Consider the following 13,268-nt stretch of genomic DNA (forward strand, 5'->3'; position numbering starts at 1 on the left):
AGTGTGCGGGGCTGTGCAGAGAGAGCAGCGCTGGCAGTGTGACGTGTCCCCGTGTCTCTCTCAGGCTGAGTGTGCGGGGCTGTGCAGAGAGAGCAGCGCTGGCAGTGTGACGTGTCCCTGTGTCTCTCTCAGGCTGAGTGTGCGGGGCTGTGCAGAGAGAGCAGCGCTGGCAGTGTGACGTGTCCCCATCTCTCTCAGGCTGAGTGTGCGGGGCTGTGCAGAGAGAGCAGCGCTGGCAGTGTGACGTGTCCCCGTGTCTGAGGCTGAGTGTGCGGGGCTGTGCAGAGAGAGCAGCGCTGGCGGTGTGACGTGTCCCCGTGTCTCTCTCAGGCTGAGTGTGCGGGGCTGTGCAGAGAGAGCAGCGCTGGCAGTGTGACGTGTCCCCGTGTCTCTCTCAGGCTGAGTGTGCCGGGGCTGTGCAGAGAGAGCAGCGCTGGCGGTGTGACGTGTCCCCGTGTCTCTCTCAGGCTGAGTGTGCGGGGCTGTGCAGAGAGAGCAGCGCTGGCAGTGTGACGTGTCCCCGTGTCTCTCTCAGGCTGAGTGTGCGGGGCTGTGCAGAGAGAGCAGCGCTGGCAGTGTAACGTGTCCCTGTCTCTCTCAGGCTGAGTGTGCGGGGCTGTGCAGAGAGAGCAGCGCTGGCAGTGTGACGTGTCCCCGTGTCTCTCTCAGGCTGAGTGTGCGGGGCTGTGCAGAGAGAGCAGCGCTGGCAGTGTGACGTGTCCCCGTGTCTCTCTCAGGCTGAGTGTGCGGGGCTGTGCAGAGAGAGCAGCGCTGGCAGTGTGACATGTCCCCGTGTCTCTCTCCGGCTGAGTGTGCGGGGCTGTGCAGAGAGAGCAGCGCTGGCAGTGTGGCGTGTCCCCGTGTCTCTCTCCGGCTGAGTGTGCGGGGCTGTGCAGAGAGAGCAGCGCTGGCAGTGTGACGTGTCCCTGTCTCTCTCAGGCTGAGTGTGCGGGGCTGTGCAGAGAGAGCAGCGCTGGCGGTGTGACGTGTCCCTGTGTCTCTCTTTCCCTTCAGGCTGAGTGTGCGGGGCTGTGCAGAGAGAGCAGCGCTGGCGGTGTGACGTGTCCCCGTGTCTCTCTCAGGCTGAGTGTGCGGGGCTGTGCAGAGAGAGCAGCGCTGGCAGTGTGACGTGTCCCCGTGTCTCTCTCAGGCTGAGTGTGCGGGGCTGTGCAGAGAGAGCAGCGCTGGCAGTGTGACGTGTCCCTGTCTCTCTCAGGCTGAGTGTGCGGGGGCTGTGCAGAGAGAGCAGCGCTGGCAGTGTGACGTGTCCCCGTGTCTCTCTCAGGCTGAGTGTGCGGGGCTGTGCAGAGAGAGCAGCGCTGGCAGTGTGACGTGTCCCTGTCTCTCTCAGGCTGAGTGTGCGGGGCTGGGCAGAGAGAGCAGCGCTGGCAGTGTGACGTGTCCCTGTGTCTCTCTCAGGCTGAGTGTGCGGGGCTGTGCAGAGAGAGCAGCGCTGGCGGTGTGACGTGTCCCTGTGTCTCTCTCAGGCTGAGTGTTTGGTGCTGTGCAGAGAGAGCAGCGCTGGCAGTGTGACGTGTCCCCGTGTCTCTCTCAGGCTGAGTGTGCGGGGCTGTGCAGAGAGAGCAGCGCTGGCGGTGTGACGTGTCCCTGTGTCTCTCTCAGGCTGAGTGTTTGGTGCTGTGCAGAGAGAGCAGCGCTGCAGTGTGACGTGTCCCCGTGTCTCTCTCAGGCTGAGTGTGCGGGGCTGTGCAGAGAGAGCAGCGCTGGCAGTGTGACGTGTCCCCGTGTCTCTCTCAGGCTGAGTGTGCGGGGCTGTGCAGAGAGAGCAGCGCTGGCAGTGTGACGTGTCCCCGTGTCTCAGGCTGAGTGTGCGGGGCTGTGCAGAGAGAGCAGCGCTGGCAGTGTGACGTGTCCCCGTGTCTCTCTCAGGCTGAGTGTGCGGGGCTGTGCAGAGAGAGCAGCGCTGGCAGTGTGACGTGTCCCCGTGTCTCTCTCAGGCTGAGTGTGCGGGGCTGTGCAGAGAGAGCAGCGCTGGCAGTGTGACGTGTCCCCGTGTCTCTCTCAGGCTGAGTGTGCGGGGCTGTGCAGAGAGTGCAGCGCTGCAGTGTGACGTGTCCCCGTCTCTCTCTCAGGCTGAGTGTGCGGGGCTGTGCAGAGAGAGCAGCGCTGGCAGTGTGACGTGTCCCCGTCTCTCTCTCAGGCTGAGTGTGCGGGGCTGTGCAGAGAGAGCAGCGCTGGCAGTGTGACGTGTCCCCCGTGTCTCTCTCAGGCTGAGTGTGCGGGGCTGTGCAGAGAGAGCAGCGCTGGCGGTGTGACGTGTCCCCGTGTCTCTCTCAGGCTGAGTGTGCGGGGCTGTGCAGAGAGAGCAGCGCTGGCAGTGTGACGTGTCCCCGTGTCTCTCTCAGGTTGAGTGTGCGGGGCTGTGCAGAGAGAGCAGCGCTGGCAGTGTGACGTGTCCCTGTGTCTCTCTCAGGCTGAGTGTGCGGGGCTGTGCAGAGAGAGCAGCGCTGGCAGTGTGACGTGTCCCCGTGTCTCAGGCTGAGTGTGCGGGGCTGTGCAGAGAGAGCAGCGCTGGCAGTGTGACGTGTCCCTGTCTCTCTCAGGCTGAGTGTGCGGGGCTGTGCAGAGAGAGCAGCGCTGGCAGTGTGACGCGTCCCCGTGTCTCTCTCAGGCTGAGTGTGCGGGGCTGTGCAGAGAGAGCAGCGCTGGCGGTGTGACGTGTCCCCGTGTCTCTCTCAGGCTGAGTGTGCGGGGCTGTGCAGAGAGAGCAGCGCTGGCAGTGTGACGTGTCCCTGTGTCTCTCTAAGGCTGAGTGTGCGGGGCTGTGCAGAGAGAGCAGCGCTGGCAGTGTGACGTGTCCCCGTGTCTCTCTCAGGCTGAGTGTGCGGGGCTGTGCAGAGAGAGCAGCGCTGGCGGTGTGACGTGTCCCCGTGTCTCTCTCAGGCTGAGTGTGCGGGGCTGTGCAGAGAGAGCAGCGCTGGCAGTGTGACGTGTCCCTGTGTCTCTCTCAGGCTGAGTGTGCGGGGCTGTGCAGAGAGAGCAGCGCTGGCAGTGTGACGTGTCCCTGTGTCTCTCTCAGGCTGAGTGTGCGGGGCTGTGCAGAGAGAGCAGCGCTGGCGGTGTGACGTGTCCCCGTGTCTCTCTCAGGCTGAGTGTGCGGGGCTGTGCAGAGAGAGCAGCGCTGGTGGTGTGACGCGTCCCCGTGTCTCTCTCAGGCTGAGTGTGCGGGGCTGTGCAGAGAGAGCAGCGCTGGCGGTGTGACGTGTCCCCGTGTCTCTCTCAGGCTGAGTGTGCGGCGGCTGTGCAGAGAGAGCAGCGCTGGCAGTGTGACGTGTCCCCTGTGTCTCTCTCAGGCTGAGTGTGCGGGGCTGTGCAGAGAGAGCAGCGCTGGCAGTGTGACGTGTCCCTGTGTCTCTCTCAGGCTGAGTGTGCGGGGCTGTGCAGAGAGAGCAGCGCTGGCAGTGTGACGTGTCCCGTGTCTCTCTCAGGCTGAGTGTGCAGGGGCTGTGCAGAGAGAGCAGCGCTGGCAGTGTGACGTGTCCCTGTGTCTCTCTCAGGCTGAGTGTGCGGGGCTGTGCAGAGAGAGCAGCGCTGGCGGTGTGACGTGTCCCTGTGTCTCTCTCAGGCTGAGTGTGCGGTGCTGTGCAGAGAGAGCAGCGCTGGCAGTGTGACGTGTCCCGTGTCTCTCTCAGGCTGAGTGTGCGGGGCTGTGCAGAGAGAGCAGCGCTGGCGGTGTGACGTGTCCCCGTGTCTCTCTCAGGCTGAGTGTGCGGGGCTGTGCAGAGAGAGCAGCGCTGGCAGTGTGACGTGTCCCCGTGTCTCTCTCAGGCTGAGTGTGCGGGGCTGTGCAGAGAGAGCAGCGCTGGCAGTGTGACGTGTCCCCGTGTCCTCAGGCTGAGTGTGCGGGGCTGTGCAGAGAGAGCAGCGCTGGCAGTGTGACGTGTCCCCGTGTCTCTCTCAGGCTGAGTGTGCGGGGCTGTGCAGAGAGAGCAGCGCTGGCAGTGTGACGTGTCCCCCGTGTCTCTCTCAGGCTGAGTGTGCGGGGCTGTGCAGAGAGAGCAGCGCTGGCAGTGTGACGTGTCCCCGTGTCTCTCTCAGGCTGAGTGTGCGGGGCTGTGCAGAGAGAGCAGCGCTGGCAGTGTGACGTGTCCCGTGTCTCTCTCAGGCTGAGTGTGCGGGGCTGTGCAGAGAGAGCAGCGCTGGCAGTGTGACGTGTCCCGTGTCTCTCTCAGGCTAGAGTGTGCGGGGCTGTGCAGAGAGAGCAGCGCTGGCAGTGTGACGTGTCCCTGTGTCTCTCTCAGGCTGAGTGTGCGGGCTGTGCAGAGAGAGCAGCGCTGGCAGTGTGACGTGTCCCTGTGTCTCTCTCAGGCTGAGTGTGCGGGGCTGTGCAGAGAGAGCAGCGCTGGCGGTGTGACGTGTCCCTGTGTCTCTCTCAGGCTGAGTGTTTGGTGCTGTGCAGAGAGAGCAGCGCTGGCAGTGTGACGTGTCCCCGTGTCTCTCTCAGGCTGAGTGTGCGGGGCTGTGCAGAGAGAGCAGCGCTGGCGGTGTGACGTGTCCCTGTGTCTCTCTCAGGCTGAGTGTTTGGTGCTGTGCAGAGAGAGCAGCGCTGGCAGTGTGACGTGTCCCCGTGTCTCTCTCAGGCTGAGTGTGCGGGGCTGTGCAGAGAGAGCAGCGCTGGCGGTGTGGACGTGTCCCTGTGTCTCTCTCAGGCTGAGTGTGATGGGCTGTGCAGAGAGAGCAGCGCTTGCAGTGTGACGTGTCCCCGTGTCTCTCTCAGGCTGAGTGTGATGGGCTGTGCAGAGAGAGCAGCGCTTGCAGTGTGACGTGTCCCTGTGTCTCTCTCAGGCTGAGTGTGCGGGGCTGTGCAGAGAGAGCAGCGCTGGCAGTGTGACGTGTCCCCGTGTCTCTCTCAGGCTGAGTGTGCGGGGCTGTGCAGAGAGAGCAGCGCTGGCAGTGTGACGTGTCCCCGTGTCTCTCTCAGGCTGAGTGTGCGGGGCTGTGCAGAGAGAGCAGCGCTGGCAGTGTGACGTGTCCCCGTGTCTCAGGCTGAGTGTGCGGGGCTGTGCAGAGAGAGCAGCGCTGGCAGTGTGACGTGTCCCCGTGTCTCTCTCAGGCTGAGTGTGCGGGGCTGTGCAGAGAGAGCAGCGCTGGCAGTGTGACGTGTCCCCGTGTCTCTCTCAGGCTGAGTGTGCGGGGCTGTGCAGAGAGAGCAGCGCTGGCAGTGTGACGTGTCCCCGTGTCTCTCTCAGGCTGAGTGTGCGGGGCTGTGCAGAGAGTGCAGCGCTGGCAGTGTGACGTGTCCCCGTCTCTCTCTCAGGCTGAGTGTGCGGGGCTGTGCAGAGAGAGCAGCGCTGGCGGTGTGACGTGTCCCCGTCTCTCTCAGGCTGAGTGTGCGGGGCTGTGCAGAGAGAGCAGCGCTGGCAGTGTGACGTGTCCCCGTGTCTCTCTCAGGCTGAGTGTGCGGGGCTGTGCAGAGAGAGCAGCGCTGGCGGTGTGACGTGTCCCCGTGTCTCTCTCAGGCTGAGTGTGCGGGGCTGTGCAGAGAGAGCAGCGCTGGCAGTGTGACGTGTCCCCTTGTCTCTCTCAGGTTGAGTGTGCGGGGCTGTGCAGAGAGAGCAGCGCTGGCAGTGTGACGTGTCCCTGTGTCTCTCTCAGGCTGAGTGTGCGGGGCTGTGCAGAGAGAGCAGCGCTGGCAGTGTGACGTGTCCCCGTGTCTCAGGCTGAGTGTGCGGGGCTGTGCAGAGAGAGCAGCGCTGGCAGTGTGACGTGTCCCTGTCTCTCTCAGGCTGAGTGTGCGGGGCTGTGCAGAGAGAGCAGCGCTGGCAGTGTGACGCGTCCCCGTGTCTCTCTCAGGCTGAGTGTGCGGGGCTGTGCAGAGAGAGCAGCGCTGGCGGTGTGACGTGTCCCCGTGTCTCTCTCAGGCTGAGTGTGCGGGGCTGTGCAGAGAGAGCAGCGCTGGCAGTGTGACGTGTCCCTGTGTCTCTCTCAGGCTGAGTGTGCGGGGCTGTGCAGAGAGAGCAGCGCTGGCAGTGTGACGTGTCCCCGTGTCTCTCTCAGGCTGAGTGTGCGGGGCTGTGCAGAGAGAGCAGCGCTGGCAGTGTGACGTGTCCCTGTGTCTCTCTCAGGCTGAGTGTGCGGGGCTGTGCAGAGAGAGCAGCGCTGGCGGTGTGACGTGTCCCTGTGTCTCTCTCAGGCTGAGTGTTTGGTGCTGTGCAGAGAGAGCAGCGCTGGCAGTGTGACGTGTCCCTGTGTCTCTCTCAGGCTGAGTGTTTGGTGCTGTGCAGAGAGAGCAGCGCTGGCAGTGTGACGTGTCCCCGTGTCTCTCTCAGCTGAGTGTGCGGGGCTGTGCAGAGAGAGCAGCGCTGGCGGTGTGACGTGTCCCTGTGTCTCTCTCAGGCTGAGTGTTTGGTGCTGTGCAGAGAGAGCAGCGCTGGCAGTGTGACGTGTCCCCGTGTCTCTCTCAGGCTGAGTGTTTGGTGCTGTGCAGAGAGAGCAGCGCTGGCGGTGTGACGTGTCCTGTGTCTCTCTCAGGCTGAGTGTTTGGTGCTGTGCAGAGAGAGCAGCGCTGGCAGTGTGACGTGTCCCCGTGTCTCTCTCAGGCTGAGTGTGCGGGGCTGTGCAGAGAGAGCAGCGCTGGCGGTGTGACGTGTCCCTGTGTCTCTCTCAGGCTGAGTGTTTGGTGCTGTGCAGAGAGAGCAGCGCTGGCAGTGTGACGTGTCCCCGTGTCTCTCTCAGCTGAGTGTGCGGGGCTGTGCAGAGAGAGCAGCGCTGGCAGTGTGACGTGTCCCCGTGTCTCAGGCTGAGTGTGCGGGGCTGTGCAGAGAGAGCAGCGCTGGCAGTGTGACGTGTCCCCGTGTCTCTCTCAGGCTGAGTGTGCGGGGCTGTGCAGAGAGAGCAGCGCTGGCAGTGTGACGTGTCCCCGTGTCTCTCTCAGGCTGAGTGTGCGGGGCTGTGCAGAGAGAGCAGCGCTGGCAGTGTGACGTGTCCCCGTGTCTCTCTCAGGCTGAGTGTGCGGGGCTGTGCAGAGAGTGCAGCGCTGGCAGTGTGACGTGTCCCCGTCTCTCTCTCAGGCTGAGTGTGCGGGGCTGTGCAGAGAGAGCAGCGCTGGCGGTGTGACGTGTCCCCGTCTCTCTCAGGCTGAGTGTGCGGGGCTGTGCAGAGAGAGCAGCGCTGGCAGTGTGACGTGTCCCCGTGTCTCTCTCAGGCTGAGTGTGCGGGGCTGTGCAGAGAGAGCAGCGCTGGCGGTGTGACGTGTCCCCGTGTCTCTCTCAGGCTGAGTGTGCGGGGCTGTGCAGAGAGAGCAGCGCTGGCAGTGTGACGTGTCCCCGTGTCTCTCTCAGGTTGAGTGTGCGGGGCTGTGCAGAGAGAGCAGCGCTGGCAGTGTGACGTGTCCCTGTGTCTCTCTCAGGCTGAGTGTGCGGGGCTGTGCAGAGAGAGCAGCGCTGGCAGTGTGACGTGTCCCCGTGTCTCAGGCTGAGTGTGCGGGGCTGTGCAGAGAGAGCAGCGCTGGCAGTGTGACGTGTCCCTGTCTCTCTCAGGCTGAGTGTGCGGGGCTGTGCAGAGAGAGCAGCGCTGGCAGTGTGACGCGTCCCCGTGTCTCTCTCAGGCTGAGTGTGCGGGGCTGTGCAGAGAGAGCAGCGCTGGCGGTGTGACGTGTCCCCGTGTCTCTCTCAGGCTGAGTGTGCGGGGCTTGTGCAGAGAGAGCAGCGCTGGCAGTGTGACGTGTCCCTGTGTCTCTCTCAGGCTGAGTGTGCGGGGCTGTGCAGAGAGAGCAGCGCTGCAGTGTGACGTGTCCCCGTGTCTCTCTCAGGCTGAGTGTGCGGGGCTGTGCAGAGAGAGCAGCGCTGGCAGTGTGACGTGTCCCTGTGTCTCTCTCAGGCTGAGTGTGCGGGGCTGTGCAGAGAGAGCAGCGCTGGCGGTGTGACGTGTCCCTGTGTCTCTCTCAGGCTGAGTGTTTGGTGCTGTGCAGAGAGAGCAGCGCTGGCAGTGTGACGTGTCCCCGTGTCTCTCTCAGGCTGAGTGTGCGGGGCTGTGCAGAGAGAGCAGCGCTGGCAGTGTGACGTGTCCCCGTGTCTCTCTCAGGCTGAGTGTGCGGGGCTGTGCAGAGAGAGCAGCGCTGGCAGTGTGACGTGTCCCCGTGTCTCTCTCAGGCTGAGTGTGCGGGGCTGTGCAGAGAGAGCAGCGCTGGCAGTGTGACGTGTCCCCGTGTCTCTCTCAGGCTGAGTGTGCGGGGCTGTGCAGAGAGAGCAGCGCTGGCGGTGTGACGCGTCCCCGTGTCTCTCTCAGGCTGAGTGTGCGGGGCTGTGCAGAGAGAGCAGCGCTGGCAGTGTGACGTGTCCCCGTGTCTCTCTCAGGCTGAGTGTGCGGGGCTGTGCAGAGAGAGCAGCGCTGGCAGTGTGACGTGTCCCCGTGTCTCTCTCAGGCTGAGTGTGCGGGGCTGTGCAGAGAGAGCAGCGCTGGCAGTGTGACGTGTCCCCGTGTCTCTCTCAGGCTGAGTGTGCGGGGCTGTGCAGAGAGAGCAGCGCTGGCAGTGTGACGTGTCCCCGTGTCTCTCTCAGGCTGAGTGTGCGGGGCTGTGCAGAGAGAGCAGCGCTGGCGGTGTGACGTGTCCCCGTGTCTCTCTCAGGCTGAGTGTGCGGGGCTGTGCAGAGAGAGCAGCGCTGGCAGTGTGACGTGTCCCCGTGTCTCTCTCAGGCTGAGTGTGCGGGGCTGTGCAGAGAGAGCAGCGCTGGCAGTGTGACGCGTCCCCGTGTCTCTCTCAGGCTGAGTGTGCGGGGCTGTGCAGAGAGAGCAGCGCTGGCGGTGTGACGTGTCCCCGTGTCTCTCTCAGGCTGAGTGTGCGGGGCTGTGCAGAGAGAGCAGCGCTGGCAGTGTGACGTGTCCCCGTGTCTCTCTCAGGCTGAGTGTGCGGGGCTGTGCAGAGAGAGCAGCGCTGGCAGTGTGACGTGTCCCCGTGTCTCTCTCAGGCTGAGTGTGCGGGGCTGTGCAGAGAGAGCAGCGCTGGCAGTGTGACGTGTCCCTGTCTCTCTCAGGCTGAGTGTGCGGGGCTGGGCAGAGAGAGCAGCGCTGGCAGTGTGACGTGTCCCCGTGTCTCTCTCAGGCTGAGTGTGCGGGGCTGTGCAGAGAGAGCAGCGCTGGCAGTGTGACGTGTCCCCGTGTCTCTCTCAGGCTGAGTGTGCGGGGCTGTGCAGAGAGAGCAGCGCTGGCGGTGTGACATGTCCCCGTGTCTCTCTCAGGCTGAGTGTGCGGGGCTGTGCAGAGAGAGCAGCGCTGGCGGTGTGACGCGTCCCCGTGTCTCTCTCAGGCTGAGTGTGCGGGGCTGTGCAGAGAGAGCAGCGCTGGCAGTGTGACGTGTCCCCGTGTCTCTCTCAGGCTGAGTGTGCGGGGCTGGGCAGAGAGAGCAGCGCTGGCAGTGTGACGTGTCCCCGTGTCTCTCTCAGGCTGAGTGTGCGGGACTGTGCAGAGAGAGCAGCGCTGGCAGTGTGACGTGTCCCCGTGTCTCTCTCAGGCTGAGTGTGCGGGGCTGTGCAGAGAGAGCAGCGCTGGCGGTGTGACGTGTCCCCGTGTCTCTCTCAGGCTGAGTGTGCGGGGCTGTGCAGAGAGAGCAGCGCTGGCAGTGTGACGTGTCCCCGTGTCTCTCTCAGGCTGAGTGTGCGGGGCTGTGCAGAGAGAGCAGCGCTGGCAGTGTGACGTGTCCCTGTGTCTCTCTCAGGCTGAGTGTGCGGGGCTGTGCAGAGAGAGCAGCGCTGGCAGTGTGACGTGTCCCCGTGTCTCAGGCTGAGTGTGCGGGGCTGTGCAGAGAGAGCAGCGCTGGCAGTGTGACGTGTCCCTGTCTCTCTCAGGCTGAGTGTGCGGGGCTGTGCAGAGAGAGCAGCGCTGGCAGTGTGACGCGTCCCCGTGTCTCTCTCAGGCTGAGTGTGCGGGGCTGTGCAGAGAGAGCAGCGCTGGCGGTGTGACGTGTCCCCGTGTCTCTCTCAGGCTGAGTGTGCGGGGCTGTGCAGAGAGAGCAGCGCTGGCAGTGTGACGTGTCCCTGTGTCTCTCTCAGGCTGAGTGTGCGGGGCTGTGCAGAGAGAGCAGCGCTGGCAGTGTGACGTGTCCCCGTGTCTCTCTCAGGCTGAGTGTGCGGGGCTGTGCAGAGAGAGCAGCGCTGGCGGTGTGACGTGTCCCCGTGTCTCTCTCAGGCTGAGTGTGCGGGGCTGTGCAGAGAGAGCAGCGCTGGCGGTGTGACGTGTCCCCGTGTCTCTCTCAGGCTGAGTGTGCGGGGCTGTGCAGAGAGAGCAGCGCTGGCAGTGTGACGTGTCCCCGTGTCTCAGGCTGAGTGTGCGGGGCTGTGCAGAGAGAGCAGCGCTGGCAGTGTGACGTGTCCCCGTGTCTCTCTCCGGCTGAGTGTGCGGGGCTGTGCAGAGAGAGCAGCGCTGGCAGTGTGACGTGTCCCCGTGTCTCTCTCAGGCTGAGTGTGCGGGGCTGTGCAGAGAGAGCAGCGCTGGCAGTGTGACGTGTCCCCGTGTCTCTCTCAGGCTGAGTGTGCGGGGCTGTGCAGAGAGAGCAGCGCTGGCAGTGTGACGTGTCCCCGTGTCTCTCTCAGGCTGAGTGTGCGGGGCTGTGCAGAGAGAGCAGCGCTGGCAGTGTGACGTGTCCCCGTGTCTCAGGCTGAGTGTGCGGGGCTGTGCAGAGAGAGCAGCGCTGGCAGTGTGACGTGTCCCCGTGTCTCTCTCAGGCTGAGTGTGCGGGGCTGTGCAGAGAGAGCAGCGCTGGCAGTGTGACGTGTCCCCGTGTCTCAGGCTGAGTGTGCGGGGCTGTGCAGAGAGAGCAGCGCTGGCGGTGTGACGTGTCCCCGTGTCTCTCTCAGGCTGAGTGTGCGGGGCTGTGCAGAGAGAGCAGCGCTGGCAGTGTGACGTGTCCCCGTGTCTCAGGCTGAGTGTGCGGGGCTGTGCAGAGAGAGCAGCGCTGGCAGTGTGACGTGTCCCCGTGTCTCTCTCCGGCTGAGTGTGCGGGGCTGTGCAGAGAGAGCAGCGCTGGCAGTGTGACGTGTCCCTGTCTCTCTCAGGCTGAGTGTGCGGGGCTGTGCAGAGAGAGCAGCGCTGGCAGTGTGACGTGTCCCCGTGTCTCTCTCAGGCTGAGTGTGCGGGGCTGTGCAGAGAGAGCAGCGCTGGCAGTGTGACGTGTCCCCGTGTCTCTCTCAGGCTGAGTGTGCGGGGCTGTGCAGAGAGAGCAGCGCTGGCGGTGTGACGTGTCCCCGTGTCTCTCTCAGGCTGAGTGTGCGGGGCTGGGCAGAGAGAGCAGCGCTGGCAGTGTGACGTGTCCCCGTGTCTCTCTCAGGCTGAGTGTGCGGGGCTGGGCAGAGAGAGCAGCGCTGGCAGTGTGACGTGTCCCCGTGTCTCTCTCAGGCTGAGTGTGCGGGGCTGTGCAGAGAGAGCAGCGCTGGCAGTGTGACGTGTCCCCGTGTCTCTCTCAGGCTGAGTGTGCGGGGCTGTGCAGAGAGAGCAGCGCTGGCAGTGTGACGTGTCCCCGTGTCTCTCTCAGGCTGAGTGTGCGGGGCTGGGCAGAGAGAGCAGCGCTGGCAGTGTGACGTGTCCCCGTGTCTCTCTCAGGCTGAGTGTGCGGGGCTGTGCAGAGAGAGCAGCGCTGGCAGTGTGACGTGTCCCCGTCTCTCTCTCAGGCTGAGTGTGCGGGGCTGTGCAGAGAGAGCAGCGCTGGCAGTGTGACGTGTCCCCGTGTCTCTCTCAGGCTGAGTGTGCGGGGCTGTGCACAGAGAGCAGCGCTGGCAGTGTGACGTGTCCCCGTGTCTCTCTCAGGCTGAGTGTGCGGGGCTGTGCAGAGAGAGCAGCGCTGGCAGTGTGACGTGTCTCTCTCAGGCTGAGTGTGCGGGGCTGTGCAGAGAGAGCAGCGCTGGCAGTGTGACGTGTCCCCGTCTCTCTCTCAGGCTGAGTGTGCGGGGCTGTGCAGAGAGAGCAGCGCTGGCAGTGTGACGTGTCCCCGTGTCACTCTCAGGTTGAGTGTGCGGGGCTGTGCAGAGAGAGCAGCGCTGGCGGTGTGACGTGTCCCCGTGTCTCTCTCAGGCTGAGTGTGCGGGGCTGTGCAGAGAGAGCAGCGCTGGCGGTGTGACGTGTCCCCGTGTCTCTCTCAGGCTGAGTGTGCGGGGCTGTGCAGAGAGAGCAGCGCTGGCAGTGTGACGTGTCCCCATGTCTCTCTCAGGCTGAGTGTGCGGGGCTGTGCAGAGAGAGCAGCGCTGGCAGTGTGACATGTCCCCGTGTCTCTCTCAGGCTGAGTGTGCGGGGCTGTGCAGAGAGAGCAGCGCTGGCAGTGTGACGTGTCCCCGTGTCTCTCTCAGGCTGAGTGTGCGGGGCTGTGCAGAGAGAGCAGCGCTGGCAGTGTGACGTGTCCCCGTGTTTCTCTCAGGCTGAGTGTGCGGGGCTGTGCAGAGAGAGCAGCGCTGGCAGTGTGACATGTCCCTGTGTCTCTCTCAGGCTGAGTGTGCGGGGCTGTGCAGAGAGAGCAGCGCTGGCAGTGTGACGTGTACCCGTGTCTCTCTCAGGCTGAGTGTGCGGGGCTGTGCAGAGAGAGCAGCGCTGGCAGTGTGACGTGTCCCCGTGTCTCTCTCAGGCTGAGTGTGCGGGGCTGTGCAGAGAGAGCAGCGCTGGCAGTGTGACGTGTCCCCGTGTCTCTCTCTCAGGCTGAGTGTTTGGTGCTGTGCAGAGAGAGCAGCGCTGGCAGTGTGACGTGTCCCCGTGTCTCTCTCAGGCTGAGTGTGCGGGGCTGTGCAGAGAGCGCAGCGCTGGCGGTGTGACATGTCCCCGTGTCTCTCTCTCAGGCTGAGTGTGCGGGGCTGTGCAGAGAGAGCAGCGCTGGCGGTGTGACGCGTCTCCGCTCTCTCTTCTCCGTGGCTCGTGATTGCCGTCCCTGCGTGCTGTTAATGAAACACGTTGAATTGCTGGGGAGGGAACGAGACGGGTTCGGAGAGGACAGCAGGGTAATTGGTGCACTGCGTAGCCTCCTCGTGGACAAGGGGACACAGTACAGGTAGCCCGCTGATCCCCTCCTCCTTCTGCTTGCCCCACCCCTGCTCCCTCGCCCCCCTGCTCCCTCGCCCCCCTGCTACAGTTACACAGCACTTCTACAGTGTGCAGAACCGTTACACAGCACTTCTACAGTGTGCAGAACCGTTACACAGCACTTCTACAGTGTGCAGAACAGTTACACAGCACTTCTACAGTGTGCAGAACAGTTACACAGCACTTCTACAGTGTGCAGAACAGTGACACAGCACTTCTACAGTGCGCAGAACAGTTACACAGCACTTCTACAG

The 13,268-nt window shown here is 64.1% G+C and overlaps 1 protein-coding gene across 1 annotated transcript in view; it reads left to right on the forward strand.

Annotated features, from left to right (window-relative positions):
• PEX6 (peroxisomal biogenesis factor 6) overlaps positions 1–13,268 on the forward strand; it is a 365,667-nt gene that overhangs the window by 54,114 nt on the left and 298,285 nt on the right. Inside the window, exon 7 of the mRNA XM_075595120.1 lies at positions 12,774–12,982. Coding sequence (XP_075451235.1) covers positions 12,774–12,982 — 209 coding nt within the window. The remainder of the gene's footprint in view (positions 1–12,773; positions 12,983–13,268) is intronic.

The sequence above is a fragment of the Ascaphus truei genome, chromosome 4 (assembly GCF_040206685.1).
Source record: "Ascaphus truei isolate aAscTru1 chromosome 4, aAscTru1.hap1, whole genome shotgun sequence".
Taxonomy (NCBI): Eukaryota; Metazoa; Chordata; class Amphibia; order Anura; family Ascaphidae; genus Ascaphus; species Ascaphus truei.